General features: G+C 34.4%; 1 protein-coding gene across 1 annotated transcript in view; it reads right to left on the bottom strand.

The window, feature by feature from the left end:
- LOC115977493 (UDP-glucose:glycoprotein glucosyltransferase) overlaps positions 1 to 12,565 on the bottom strand; it is a 30,110-nt gene extending 17,545 nt beyond the window's left edge. The window contains exons 1-8 of the mRNA XM_031099370.1: positions 12,215 to 12,565; positions 8,279 to 8,725; positions 7,992 to 8,145; positions 5,846 to 6,017; positions 4,899 to 4,972; positions 2,066 to 2,162; positions 1,876 to 1,988; positions 1,628 to 1,743 (exon numbers count right to left, since the gene is read on the bottom strand). Coding sequence (XP_030955230.1) covers positions 1,628 to 1,743; positions 1,876 to 1,988; positions 2,066 to 2,162; positions 4,899 to 4,972; positions 5,846 to 6,017; positions 7,992 to 8,145; positions 8,279 to 8,725; positions 12,215 to 12,381 — 1,340 coding nt within the window. The 5' untranslated portion in view covers positions 12,382 to 12,565. The remainder of the gene's footprint in view (positions 1 to 1,627; positions 1,744 to 1,875; positions 1,989 to 2,065; positions 2,163 to 4,898; positions 4,973 to 5,845; positions 6,018 to 7,991; positions 8,146 to 8,278; positions 8,726 to 12,214) is intronic.
- Positions 12,566 to 13,055: the final 490 nt, after the last annotated feature.

The raw sequence follows: 13,055 nt of genomic DNA, 5'->3' as shown, positions 1-13,055 counted from the left end.
CGTATACAGCCAGCTGGGGATCAATACAATCAAGAACACAAATTAAAAGCATCCATCAAATCATAAATCGAAGAGATAGAATGGCTTTCTACACTAGACATCCAATCTAATAGCGTTTTAAAAAATAGAAGTTTTAGATCAATTACATATTTTATATATATATATATATATATATAATGTTATGTAATAAATTATATATATTGCATCTAAACAGCACAAAACTACAAACATAAGGAAAAAGTTTATGTCGTTATCATTCATAAGTATATACTTTGAAGAATTCTTTTTATATGTTATTTTTTATTTTGAATTGTTTTTAGATGTAAAAGAATATTATATAAGTATAAATATTTTTTCTTCTTTTTTAAATTACATATCATGTACCCTATGATTTATAAGCCATATGAATATTAATGAAACATCTGTTCATCCATTTGCCAAGATTGTGATTAAATCAATTATAAATTGTAGATTCACTAAAAAATAATTGAAAACTACATGGTAAAATAAGAAATGGTTCACAGTAAAGAGATATTATTACATTTTATACTAAAAAAGACTTAATGCTAAATTTATAACCTAATATATAAGAGAAATGCTATGTCCACAATATTTTCACAACACTTTCACAATAAATCCTAAGTGGCAAGTTGTTACAGGTTGTTATTGGTTGGCAAAAAAATAATTTCAGTGATAGATTCAAGTAAAACCAATAATAACTTACCATATATGCTTTGTTGTTAACATAGCACATCTAAGGTTACTAGGAAGCGCAGACACGGATACGATATGGTGACACGAGCAATTTTTGAAAAATTATAACGTGAAACGGCCAGTACAACACTATTTTGACATGGGTACGACACGGATACGAGACCCTAAATAAAGTGTCCTTGCTTCCTAATTAGGTTAACTTTAATAAATCACATTCAATGTTGCACCAATGTATGGATTTCAAAGAATTCATGTGATGCAAAAATAGTGCAACCAACTGAAGCCATATTCAAATTACCCGTAGGCAGATTTTATTTCCTTTTTTTAATTAGGGAAGGGAGGGGGGTGCATATAGCATAGGCATAATGTTAGATGGACAAGATTCCTCAACTGAAGGTCCTATTCTGGCCTAAAAATAATAAAACCTCCTTTTTTTCCCATGTGCAGAGTAAACTGTTAACATATGACACTTACACACACACAAAAGAACATGCACAGGGAAAACTTAAAAGGAATTTCTAGTGTCTACTTAGCAACCTTAGTTTGGACATTAGGTTTTCCATTTTCTGGATTTATCAAACTTCAATCATGCCTATAATAATATTGTATGGCCTTCTTAGCAGTTTTATAAATGTCATACGTGTATATTTTCTTGAAAAGAATAATAAACAGATATCAAAGCAAAAACTACCCAAAATTATATAGAACTAATAGAAGTATAATGCTCCTGATAAATGGTTATAAACCCTTTCAATTAAACAAATATGTCAACCAGAAAAAACATGAAAGTCTAAAATGAGCAATAGAAGACAACAAGATGCATTGTAGGTTGAATAAAGATGAAAACTTTGGGAATGGCCATGATCTTCAGCATGAAAAGAGAAAAAGATATCAGTGAGAGCAAAAGCATTACAGATAGAGGTCAATATCTTCGATATTGATCAAAGCACCATTGAGAGCCATTAAGGACTTGCCAGGTGGGATCATTCGCTGGTTTGCAGTAATTTCATCCTTAACAGAATCATTGAGCTGCCAAACATTTACACAGTTTAATCAGGAAAACACATGGCTTGCGATATCCTTTCAGCAAATATTTTGTCCAACAAACAGCTACTTTCTATTTTACCTATCCAACCTGATAATCTGTGACAAAGTATGTACCTTCATGCGAGATAGGGAAGAAACTATGCTTGGAAAATTTTGACTAATCTCCTGCATTGACTGCAGAGGATCAGAGGCATGAACTATTCTCTGGGCAGTTTGATGTCCTAAATCTGTTCAAGGGGAAAAGACCATTATAATAATTGCAGTGTATGAAATTAACAAAAGAAAAACCATAAATTGTAAATACCCTTCAGTTCCCAAACATCAAGAGTATCTGATACTGTTGATGACAATAGATAATCCCTGAAAGCCATTATCTCAGACGTTAGTTCAGGTTTGCGTTCCTGCAAGTGGACAAACCAAAATGCATCTTTAGTACTATATTGAGTGTGCGGACATTGGAACTTCAAAATCATCTAAACTAAATAAATTAATAAAGATAACAGTATTATAAAATTGGTGTTATCAAAATCATCTAAACTAAATAAATTAATAAAGACTAAAGTATTATGAAAGTGGTGTTATCGTAACAGCAATTGTTTGCAAATGCACCACATCAAAAGAAAATACAGCTTGAAATCAACTCAGCTTAATGAATTCCTAATTCCAAACATCCTTAAAATAAAATAAAAAAATTCTTGTCATCACCCAGGATTCCAAGCACAAGATGCTAATCTTGCACTTAACGTCCTGACATCATATCCTTTCCTCAATCACTATCTCAAAGAGTTTCATCGTAGGGCATAATTATAAAGGCTTAGTGCAATGATAGATGCATATTTGAATATCACTTGTATTCTTTTTTTCTTTTTTTTTATAAGAATATCACTTGTATTCTCTCATAGATACCAAAAATATTTATCCTCATAAGTAACAAAATGATTTTTCTTCCAGTCATAAAGCATCTTCTAATGCTTAAAATCTTGCTAAACATTATTTTCTTTTCTTTTTCTTTTTCTTTTTTCTTTTATTTTTAAAGTAAAAATTGTGCTAAATTAAGAAACCACATTATGTCATCATCATCCACAGATTCCCAAGTTCCCACAGGAACTTCAGTTGAGCCATACAACCTTCCCTACTTTTATTTTCTGTAGACTTCTTTTGCTTATTAACCTAAGGCAAGGAAACTCTCAAGGCTATGAAATTCAAATCCAAAATTGTAATTCAAACATTAGTATCTTAGATTCAACAAAGCCTTTGTCAAGGTTTACATAATTATAAAAGAAAGAATTTATTTCTTTCTTTCTTTTTCGATATTTTTTTTAGAAGAAGAATCTTTCTTTCTTTCTTTGTTTTTTTCTTTTTGTGTGTGTGTGTGTGTTTACAAGCTTATCATCGAATTCTAGAATTTTGAATCTTCTTGATGCTTGTCTACCTTGATAACTAAGAAAATCTCACTATAAGCTTCCTTTTGAGCCCACCTCAAAAGGTTAGTGGCACAAGCAAGTGCTAGTAGCTTTAAATATCCTAGTATGTGTCATCCAAGAGTGCTTCCATAGAAAAACAGAAGGATTATTTTTTTTTTTTTTTTTTTAAATTACTACATCAATTGTCCTATTTTTAAAAACCAAACTTACTCTTCTAATTTCATAGAGCAAAAAAATGCATCTAGAATTATTTACAGGTACATGATGTATGGCGTCAGGTTATAGCAGTCAAATATGGTGAGGGGAGAGGAGGCTGGTGTACTATGAGGGGTAAGAGGTTCTTATGGGTGTGGGATGTGGAGGAGTATTAAGGAAGGAACAAAGAAGTTGTTTAGCCAAATTCTATATAATGTGGGGGAGGGTTGCAGTGTTAGTTTTTGGCATGATCCTTGGTGTGGGCCTATTCCTTTGAAGGAACTCTTTCCTACTATGTTTGCTTGCTCTCTATCTAAAGAAGCATGGGTCTCTGACTTGGTAATATCTACTTCTAAAGGAGGTAGAAGGAGTTTCAATTTACTTTTCCGTCATGGTCCTCAGGATTGGGAGGCAGACACTGTTTACTCCTCTTTTGAGCTTATTTATTCCTCTATGTCGAGGGGTGAGGGGGATGATCACCTAGTTTGGAGATTGACTACATCTGGGGTATTTGATGTGCGCTCTTTTTATAAGCTATTATCTAGTCCTAACACCAATGAATTTCCTTGGGAGTGCATTTGGTGTGCAAAGGTGCCTAAATAGGTGTCTTTCTTCTTATGGACAGCAGCTAATGATGGGATACTCACCATTGACAATCTTGTCAAGAGAGGTAGGTTTCTGGTTAATAGGTGCTATTTATGCTACTGTGATGGGGAATCAATAGATCACCTTCTTCTTCACTGTAAGTTTTCTCACGCCTTATGGTGCGAAGCTTTTGCAATGTTTGGGATCCAATGGGTAATGCCAAGGTCAATCAGCTCTTTTTTCTTTATGTGTAGAAACTGGTTTGGAAAGCATCGTTCAACCATTTGGAATATGGTCCCAGCATGTTTTTTTTTGATAGGTAGGTATATGGTCCCAGCATGTTTAATGTGGTTAGTTTGGCAAGAACGCAATACTCACACTTTTGAAGACAAGGAGAGAATATTAGATCATCTAAAATCTCTCCTCTTTGGTACTTAGTTTCTTTGGGCTTGCATTTGGGGGTGTACAAATTGTATTTCTTTATCTGATTTTTTAGTCTCTATTTCCTTTAGTTCTTGATTATATTGTATCTGTTTCTTGTTTATAGTGTTCACTATCATGAACATGATGTTCAATTTTTTCAACAAAAGTCTTATTACCTATCAAAAAAAAAAAAAAACGATGTATGCCATCAAAAAGAAAAAGAAAAAAGAAATGATAAAATGCAAAAACAAGAATTCACAATCATGATAACTCTTGAGCACCATGAGCATAAGGCCAATTCCCAGGTTCAACTTCAGTTGAAACATAGATAATACTCCATAAAAATAGATAACAGCATACTGTTCATGAATATACTATCCTAGCGTATATTGTCAAACCACCCCCACACACCCATTGTATTCAGGATAAGGCAAAGGGTCCTGAAAGTGGTTATAATTTCTAACATGAAAAATAATCTGAACAATTTTGTAACATCAAAGGATAACCAACCAGAATTTTAGAGAATATGAACCCTCTAACTTCTTGGCTGAGATCTTCAGTCCGAGGATCCTCTAGAGTGACACCTGCAACTCAAACCATACATTTTTAACACATACATTATAAACCAATAAAATCTTAGTACCAAAACATGGTAATACATACACAAAATAAAACCTTTTTATTACTATTATAGGCATCAATATCCTGTCAAAAATTGTTATAAGGATTTTATATTCTATTTATAAGTGTGTGTCTGTGTGCAAGACTTAACATATTTATATATCCTAAAGCAATTCGTTCATCGTTGGCAATCTTTTCAAAGATAAAAAGACTTAACTGAATTCAACTCAACTACACCTTAATCTCAAGTAAATTGGGATCAGTTATGGATACTTATCAACTAATCAAGATCAATTACATGTATTCCTTCCATCATTCTGCAATTTCTAAAGTCACACTCTGTGTCACCTTCTTATCCAACATATTCTTCACCACATCTAATAATGTTATTTCAGATCTCCTCCTAACTCAGAATAATTGGATAGTGGACATATCTGTAGAGGTGTGGGCCAAAAAGACAAGGAACATGTGTGCATATAAATATCTATCAAAAAACAAGAACCGTATCAAATACAACTTTGAAGGAAGGAAGCAGCAAAGTGAAAGAGTAACTTTAATATTCACAGATGCCAAAACTAACAGCTTCTTTGAATGAATTGAATCAGAAACTGGTCAGATATTATTGACTTTCATGAATTGACTTAACACAAACACTGAAAGGAAAACCAAAAAGAATTATTATATAATTTAAGGGGAAGGAATAAAGCACAATCAGTATCACAATAGAAGATAGCATTCCCCAATACAGCTTGCCTTGGACAAAAAAACTCCAGCTTTTAAAGTTTGAGCATAAGTTGAATGAAAGTGGGGCTATGACATAAATCAACCATTCTAACCTTTCTTTACTGCACTGTCATCCATAGCCTTATATTCCATATTCTTCAAAGCAAGTTCTACACCATAACCGCCCAAGTTCAAGGAATCTCTTGTACCAACAGCACCACAATGGCCAGTTTTTGTTTCACAGCCAGAAGGTAAAACAGGTCTAACAACATACTTTACTTTTCCCTGGAAGTTATTGAGACAATCTATCAGCAATCATCTTGCAAATATACAAGTATGTAGCAGAAGTGAAGAATCTAGGAGATGGATTATACAGAAATTTAGCTATACCTTAAAAAAAAATAAATAAATAAAAGTGAGGCTTTAAAAAATTATACGTAACCAAATAAACAATAAACTAGAAAATAAGCTAATACAATGATGCCGAACAAAACCAAAATGATGAAACGAAAAAATTGAAAAACAGAAAAATAAAAATATACATAACCTATGAGCCAACACCGAGCAAGAGAGAACAAACCTATGAGTTAATATCAGGGGTAGGATGGACTCAGCACCAAACCAATGGAAACATTCCAACAAAAATTTGATAAATCAATCAACCTTGTCTCCATGGGAGTATAATAGCACACTTATATAGACTACTAGAACTAAACCCTCATTCTAGTTGACTTAAGAAAGCCAATTATTGAATTACAAAAATAACCTTGACTCTAGGAAATTAAATACAAATACAAACAACCTATTTAACCAATAAGACCTGATATAAAATCCAAATAAAAATACAAACAACTTCCAAAAATAAAAAAACTAAAATATAATAAAATTTTCTTAGTGCTTCTCGCATTATTTTCCTCATTAACCAATAAGACCTAAAATAAAATCCAACTGACCAATAAAAATACAATTGACCTTCAAATTTAAATAAAAAAACTAAATTATAATAAAACTTTCTTAGCACTTCTAATTCATAAGCAGACTTTGAGATTGATAAGAAAGTCAATCTAACCCTAAGGGGTAGCACAATCTGCAGGGGACCATGTCTCATAAAATGGAGGTTCCCTTGAGGCCAAAACTAGCTTATCCAAAAAAAACAAAAGTTAGTCAATCTTCTTCCTCTGTTTTAAGGCTTTCTAGAATCGTATTTGGGCTGTATGTATTTAAGGAAATACCATTATCAAAAACAAATCAATTTAGTCCGACACACTAACCTAGGAAAACAAAACAAAAGCATAAGTAATAAACTTTATTAAAGGGAGAAGGGAGAAAAAGGCAGCCCTAGTACTCAAGGAATATACAAGAGCTATACAACTAAAACCTAAAAATTACAAAGAACTACAAAATCCAAAAAAGAAGAACTACTATTACTAATGTTCTTAATCCAACTCATCATAATAAAGAGATCTATGAAAAAAAAACTTCAGTTGAAGCAACAGGGATTCAATCCCTTCAAATGACCAAGAATTATGCTCCGTCCAAATGCACCTCACAAGACAATGAGGAATGATGTTCCGCATGTCCGTGTTGTGGCCCTTAATACCACCTCTCCAACAAGCTAGGCAGTCTCTCACTGAGTAAGAAATTTACAAATAAAGAGAAACCATAGACCAAGATTGCATGCAATGTCATAATGAAGGTAAAGATGGTTAATAGTCTTCCCCTTCTTTTTGCACATACAACACCAATCAACAGTAGACAATCTTTAAAAACCTCCTTTACAAAGAAGTAGCAAGTAGAAAGTAATAGAAAGTCTTAAGACCAAAAATTCTTTGATTGGTAAGTTATAAGGAGAGGAGGTGCTAGTTGAGTTATAGCTCATTGGCATCTAAGACCATAAATTCTAGTTAATGCAGTTGCCAGTAGCCGAAATTCTTTGCCTTTGATTGGGACAAATTGGGAAATTCCTTCACAAAATTCTAAAATTTTGAGCTTCCAAAATCTATAATGTGTTGCTAGATAAATGGGATATAGTCATCAAAGAATATGGAATCTCCTAATGATGATCAGTAACACAAAACCAAGACATCTTTAAGCTCATGGGAAAAGCCACCCATGCCCCTGCTTTTCATCTGCTTCCTATGTTACAATCCTTTGCAAATCCATTATAAGAAGTCATTCCAACTACAGAACCAACAACACTAATTGACTACTGCTTTAACATAAAATATAGTGACAAACTTTTAAACACAAGTAATAGACCTCTTTGGCTGCTTCAACTAGTGTGACATGAAATTTCTTGAAGCAATCAGTTCCAAGAGCACCATAAAGGATGGCAACTGGGCTTCCAGCACTTGAACCAAAATGGATGTGATCAAAATCAAATAGCTCAGGCTGCTGAAACGAATCTCCAGCACTGGCAACCATGAAATGAGCAAATAATTATGGGGAAGACAGCAATATATGCCAATTATCAGATAATAACAATAATTATCAGATAAATAAAAACAAGGACAACACATATTAAAAAATGACAGAGCAGAACTTACGGTTCAGTAGGATTATGAAGCCACAACAACATTTCTGAAACATCAAAGAACAGAGAGCCACCAGTATCCACCCAACAACATTTTCCACCAGGGCTCTTCGGGTTTACACCAACAAGCAAGAGATCTGATTTTTTATTCTCCATCTTTGCATTTGTTTCTAAAGCTTCCGCCCCGACATTGTTTGAGATACCCTCATCAGCCAGTGGAAAAGAAGAAAGAGACTCCTCCGCTAGTTGCTGATAAAGCACCAATCTAGGTGATGATGATCTCATCATAAGAGAGAATTCAAATAATGATGCCAATGGTTCACTTAAAAGAGAGTGCCCATGTTCTAATATTTTCTTAAGGCAGCCTTTCGCTGTAGAAGAATCAAGGCTGTCCTCAGTATGAAGCCAGACCTCAATGAAGTCCCAAAAAAGGTCTTTCCATTCTTTAGATAATAATTCACTGTATATAAAAAAAAAAATGAAAGTCATTACAGGCTTAGGAAAGGAAATATCTTTACTGAATCTAAACCAAGTGAACAAACAATAGATAAACATTTATTTTCTGTTTCCAATTGGGAAATTCTAAACCACCACCCACCCCCCCCCCAAAAAAAAAAAAAAGGATAAAAAATGCAATCTGTTCATTTCTTTCTGCTCACCTTCCAACACTAACAACCAGAACCCATCTAAGGAACTCCTGGCTCTTCTTGGAGTTGAAGGGCAATTTATTTTAATTCTTAGGCTACATAATTTAATCTGATTTATAGTTTATCTTATATTTCTGTTTGTATGATGTTATTGCTGTGCATTTCATGCTTCCTTGTTATGCTTGATTCTATACTAGTGTTTCTTTAAAATTAAGCAGTGGATTAAATGGGTCTTTTTTTAAAGGAGTTGTCTAAATGGGTTTTTTTTTTTAATATGACTATTTGGTTGTTTTCTGATGTTACTAATGATAACTTCTATGTTCAGTCCCAAACGCGCCTGTTGGACCTTCAGCCCATGACCCCACCCTCCACCTAGCACTTATAAGGGGAGGAGCTGTCAGCTGAGTTAAAGCTCATTGGCCATTCTGATTTTTTTCGAGTACCCATATGACGTTGCCTGGTTTTTTGTTACTTTGATGCACTTGATTAGATAGGTGATCTTTAATATTATCTGTCTGATATTGCTATGTCAAGTTCTTTACTACTTTAATAGCATAATCTCTATTTACTTATCCAAAAAAAAAAAAATGTAATCTATATTTGGTTTCTTTCATTGTATATCTGAACTGTTCTAATTGCTTTTTCATTCTCTTTTGAATGCATGATTTTTGGTTGTGCTTTCTATATTACATTTGCATAAATTTATACAGTAGAAATGACATGTCATGTTAGGTTCAGAAAATTTTCTTGTTCCAGACAAGCTAAAGAAAAAAATCACAAGCTCTATGGCTAACAGAGGGAGATAAAAATATGAAATTCTTTCAGCTACCAGCTAACTCGTATAGGACAAACAATTTGTTAGTAGCATAAAATATGGGGATACGGTCATAGATAATTAAGATGCAATACAAGAAAGTTTTTTTATAGTTTTATAGAAATCTTTATCAAGAACCTTGTAGTTGACATCCAAAGATGGGTGGGCTATTATTTGATATGCTAGAGGAAGATGATGCAGGAAATTTGAAAAGTAATTTCACGGAGGAAGAAGTACTTCAAGCACTAAAATCAATAGATGAAGATAAACCATCAAGCCCAGACAGCTTCAGCTTCACTATAACTTTTTTTTCAGAAGTGTTGGAATGCAATGAAAGAAGACATCACAAGTTTTTTTTTTTTCTTTTACTTCCATGAGACGGGTACTTTAGTTGGGACTTTATTTCGGTGGGGCAGAATTTGGGGTTTTACACAATGTATTTCCATTTTTGATTTTCTCCTTTAAGTTTGTATCTCTACTTGAGTTACTTGTATCTGTTTTAAGTTTAGAGTGTTCACCATCGTGAACATGATGTCCTTTTTTATGCAATAAATCTTTGATTACCTATCAAAAAAAGGTACTTTTGGAGAGGGGGGGTGGAAGCATCAATTTACTCTTTTACAGCTCGCATTACAAAGAAGATCGGTGCTATTGATATGAGGGATTTCAGGCCTATCAATCTCCTTGGTAGTGTCTACAAAATTCTTGCTAAAAATTTTGACAAATAGACAAACACGTGTTAGGGAAGGTCATTTCTAAGACTCAATATGCATTATGGATTCAGTTTTGATAGCTAATGAATGTTTGGATAGTTGCCAACAATCCAGAATCCTTGGAATTCTTTGGCAATTAATTGGAAGAATATGTTATACATATGGCAAATATGTGGGTTTGGAGAAATATGGAGGCAATGGATTCAGTTTTGCATCTCTACCATCCGCTTTTCAGTATTTATCAATGGAACTCCAAATGGTTTCTTTGACAGTGGCAGAGGACCATGTCAAGGTGATCCTCCCCCATTGTTTTTTGTTATGGTTATGGAGGCCTTTAGTAGATTGATAGTGGGAGGTTGTATAGATAGTTTCTCCATATATAATCGCAATAATGAGACTTTGGTGATATCGGCATTTGTTATTTGCCGATGATATTTTGATTTTATTATTATTTTTTATACAGATGCCAATCAGATTTGTCATTTAAGATGTGTTTTGTTGTGTTTTACTGCTATTACTGGTCTCAAGATAAACTTGATTAAATCTTATATGATGACAATGGGGATGGTTACATATATGAAAGCTTTGGCTCATACCTTAGGATGTAAGGCATCTATTCTCCCAATGAAATATTTAGGACTCCCTCTTGGGGCTCACTTCAAAGCAAGCAGCATATGGGACAGCATTTAAAGAAAATGGAAAGGATACTATTGGGGTGGAAGGACTTTATCCATCAAAGGGAGTTCTCACATTAATAAAGAGTATGCTCTCTAGTCTTCCTACTTTTTTCTTGTCTTTGTTTCCACTACCTGACAAAAATTGAAGCAGCTACAACTGGATTTCCTTTCAGGTGGGTTTTTTTCTTTTTTATAATGATGAGGAACCCCCTCAAGGTATGGGCCAGTGGGACCACTCCTGAGGGGCAAACCCCGGAAGCCGACTCATCCCCACTGAGCAGGCATTGGGTATCCTCTGAGTGGCATTGGTGGTGAGCATAAATTCAAAATGGGGTCAGGGAGTTAGAAAAGTTTTGATCTTTAACCCAACTTTTTTTTTTTTTGGGTTAATGGCTGTGGCATTATATGATATAAAGCGACTCACTACAGAAGAAGCTGATTAATAGCAAATATGGCGCTAGCTGGGGTGATTGGTGCTCTAGTGTTGTTAGAGCTACTTATGGGGTTGATTTGTGGAAACACATCAGAAATGGTTGGAAAAAAATTTGCCTGTTTTACTCATTTAGAGTTGGAGATGAACTAGCAACCAATACACGTTCTGTTTACAAAATTGCCACAATGAAATGGTCAAATGAAGCTTTGAGCTGAGCTTCATCTTCTTCAAAACTGCCATCAGGTTAGCAAACAGGTCGCGACACATCCCATATGGTCAAATACCCGTCTTGAAAGGACGCGCTAGCACGAATTGCTAGGAATTCAAAATGTGCAGCCATGTTCACAACTTTGAAACAAACAAATTCCAACAAAAACTTTTCAACACACCTCCTAGCATATCCCATATCAAATTTTAAGCAAATTTTCACGTAAAAAAAATATTCACCACCACAGCAATGAATGTTTGAATTACATTTTGTTGTAATATGTGAGTAAATTTTTTTTTTTTTTTGTAAAGATTACTTTTTTTTGGTGATTGATGTCACATTCATCAATACCCATTTCATGATTTTGCTAAAAACAACAAGAAATGAAAGCAAAAACAAAATTCAACAACCAAAAACAATAGAACAAGAACTACAAAAACTGGTAACGTATACATACCCAGCTTCCAAAAGCAGAGGAGTACCAGACCACTTCGCCCGAACCGCGACTTGCACGTTTTTGGGTCTTCGATTCTGAGCAACAACCGAGCCAATCTCACAAATTCCCAGAAGAACAACCACAAGGATCAAAACCCATAACCCAGATCTACAACGAAGCGTCCCCATTTGAGAGAGAGAGCAAAGAGATGGGTCAAAAGACTAGAGCTTTGAGGAATGTGAAGGTTGAGAGGGATTCAACATTGAGAATTGGAGAAGAGAGAAATGGATCAGAGAGGCTGAGAGGTATTTTGGAGAAACAGAGGAAGAAGAAGACTGAGAAGACTCTGTGTGAGTGAGTGAATGAAGGGTTTATGGTATTTTGCTTGGTATGTGGAGGGTGTTTATGTAAATTGGGAACACCACGTCATTAGCTGACGTGGCTGTGTTTGATTGAATGAGTTTTGTAACATGTGGAAGGGTTTTTGTGGATGAAGAGGGACATGCGAGTGGACTTTGTTTTGTTTGGTCATTGATATACATTTCCTCGGAAGTTGGAAATTAAAAGATACTACAAAGTACAAACTACAAGCAAAGGTTGGCATGAGTGGAAGGGGCTTTGATCGCTTAAGCAAGTGGTCTCTAGTTCGAGCCCTTGTGGATGCAATAAACTTTCTTGGGAGAAGTCCCCACCTTTGGTACCCGACAGTACCTTGGAGGATTAGTCCCAGGCGAAGCCTAGGGATACCTTGGGAAACCAAAAAAACTACAAATACACCCAATATCTCTTTTACTAGATGTGAGTTTGACAAATCTACAATTAAATTACATTTTTTTCTTATATCTTTGCAAAATTTTCAGAA

This window comes from Quercus lobata, chromosome 2 (genome assembly GCF_001633185.2).
Source record: "Quercus lobata isolate SW786 chromosome 2, ValleyOak3.0 Primary Assembly, whole genome shotgun sequence".
NCBI classification, from domain to species: domain Eukaryota; kingdom Viridiplantae; phylum Streptophyta; class Magnoliopsida; order Fagales; family Fagaceae; genus Quercus; species Quercus lobata.
The sequence above is the reverse complement of the archived record's forward strand: the minus strand, read 5'-3'. Positions and strand labels throughout refer to the sequence as shown.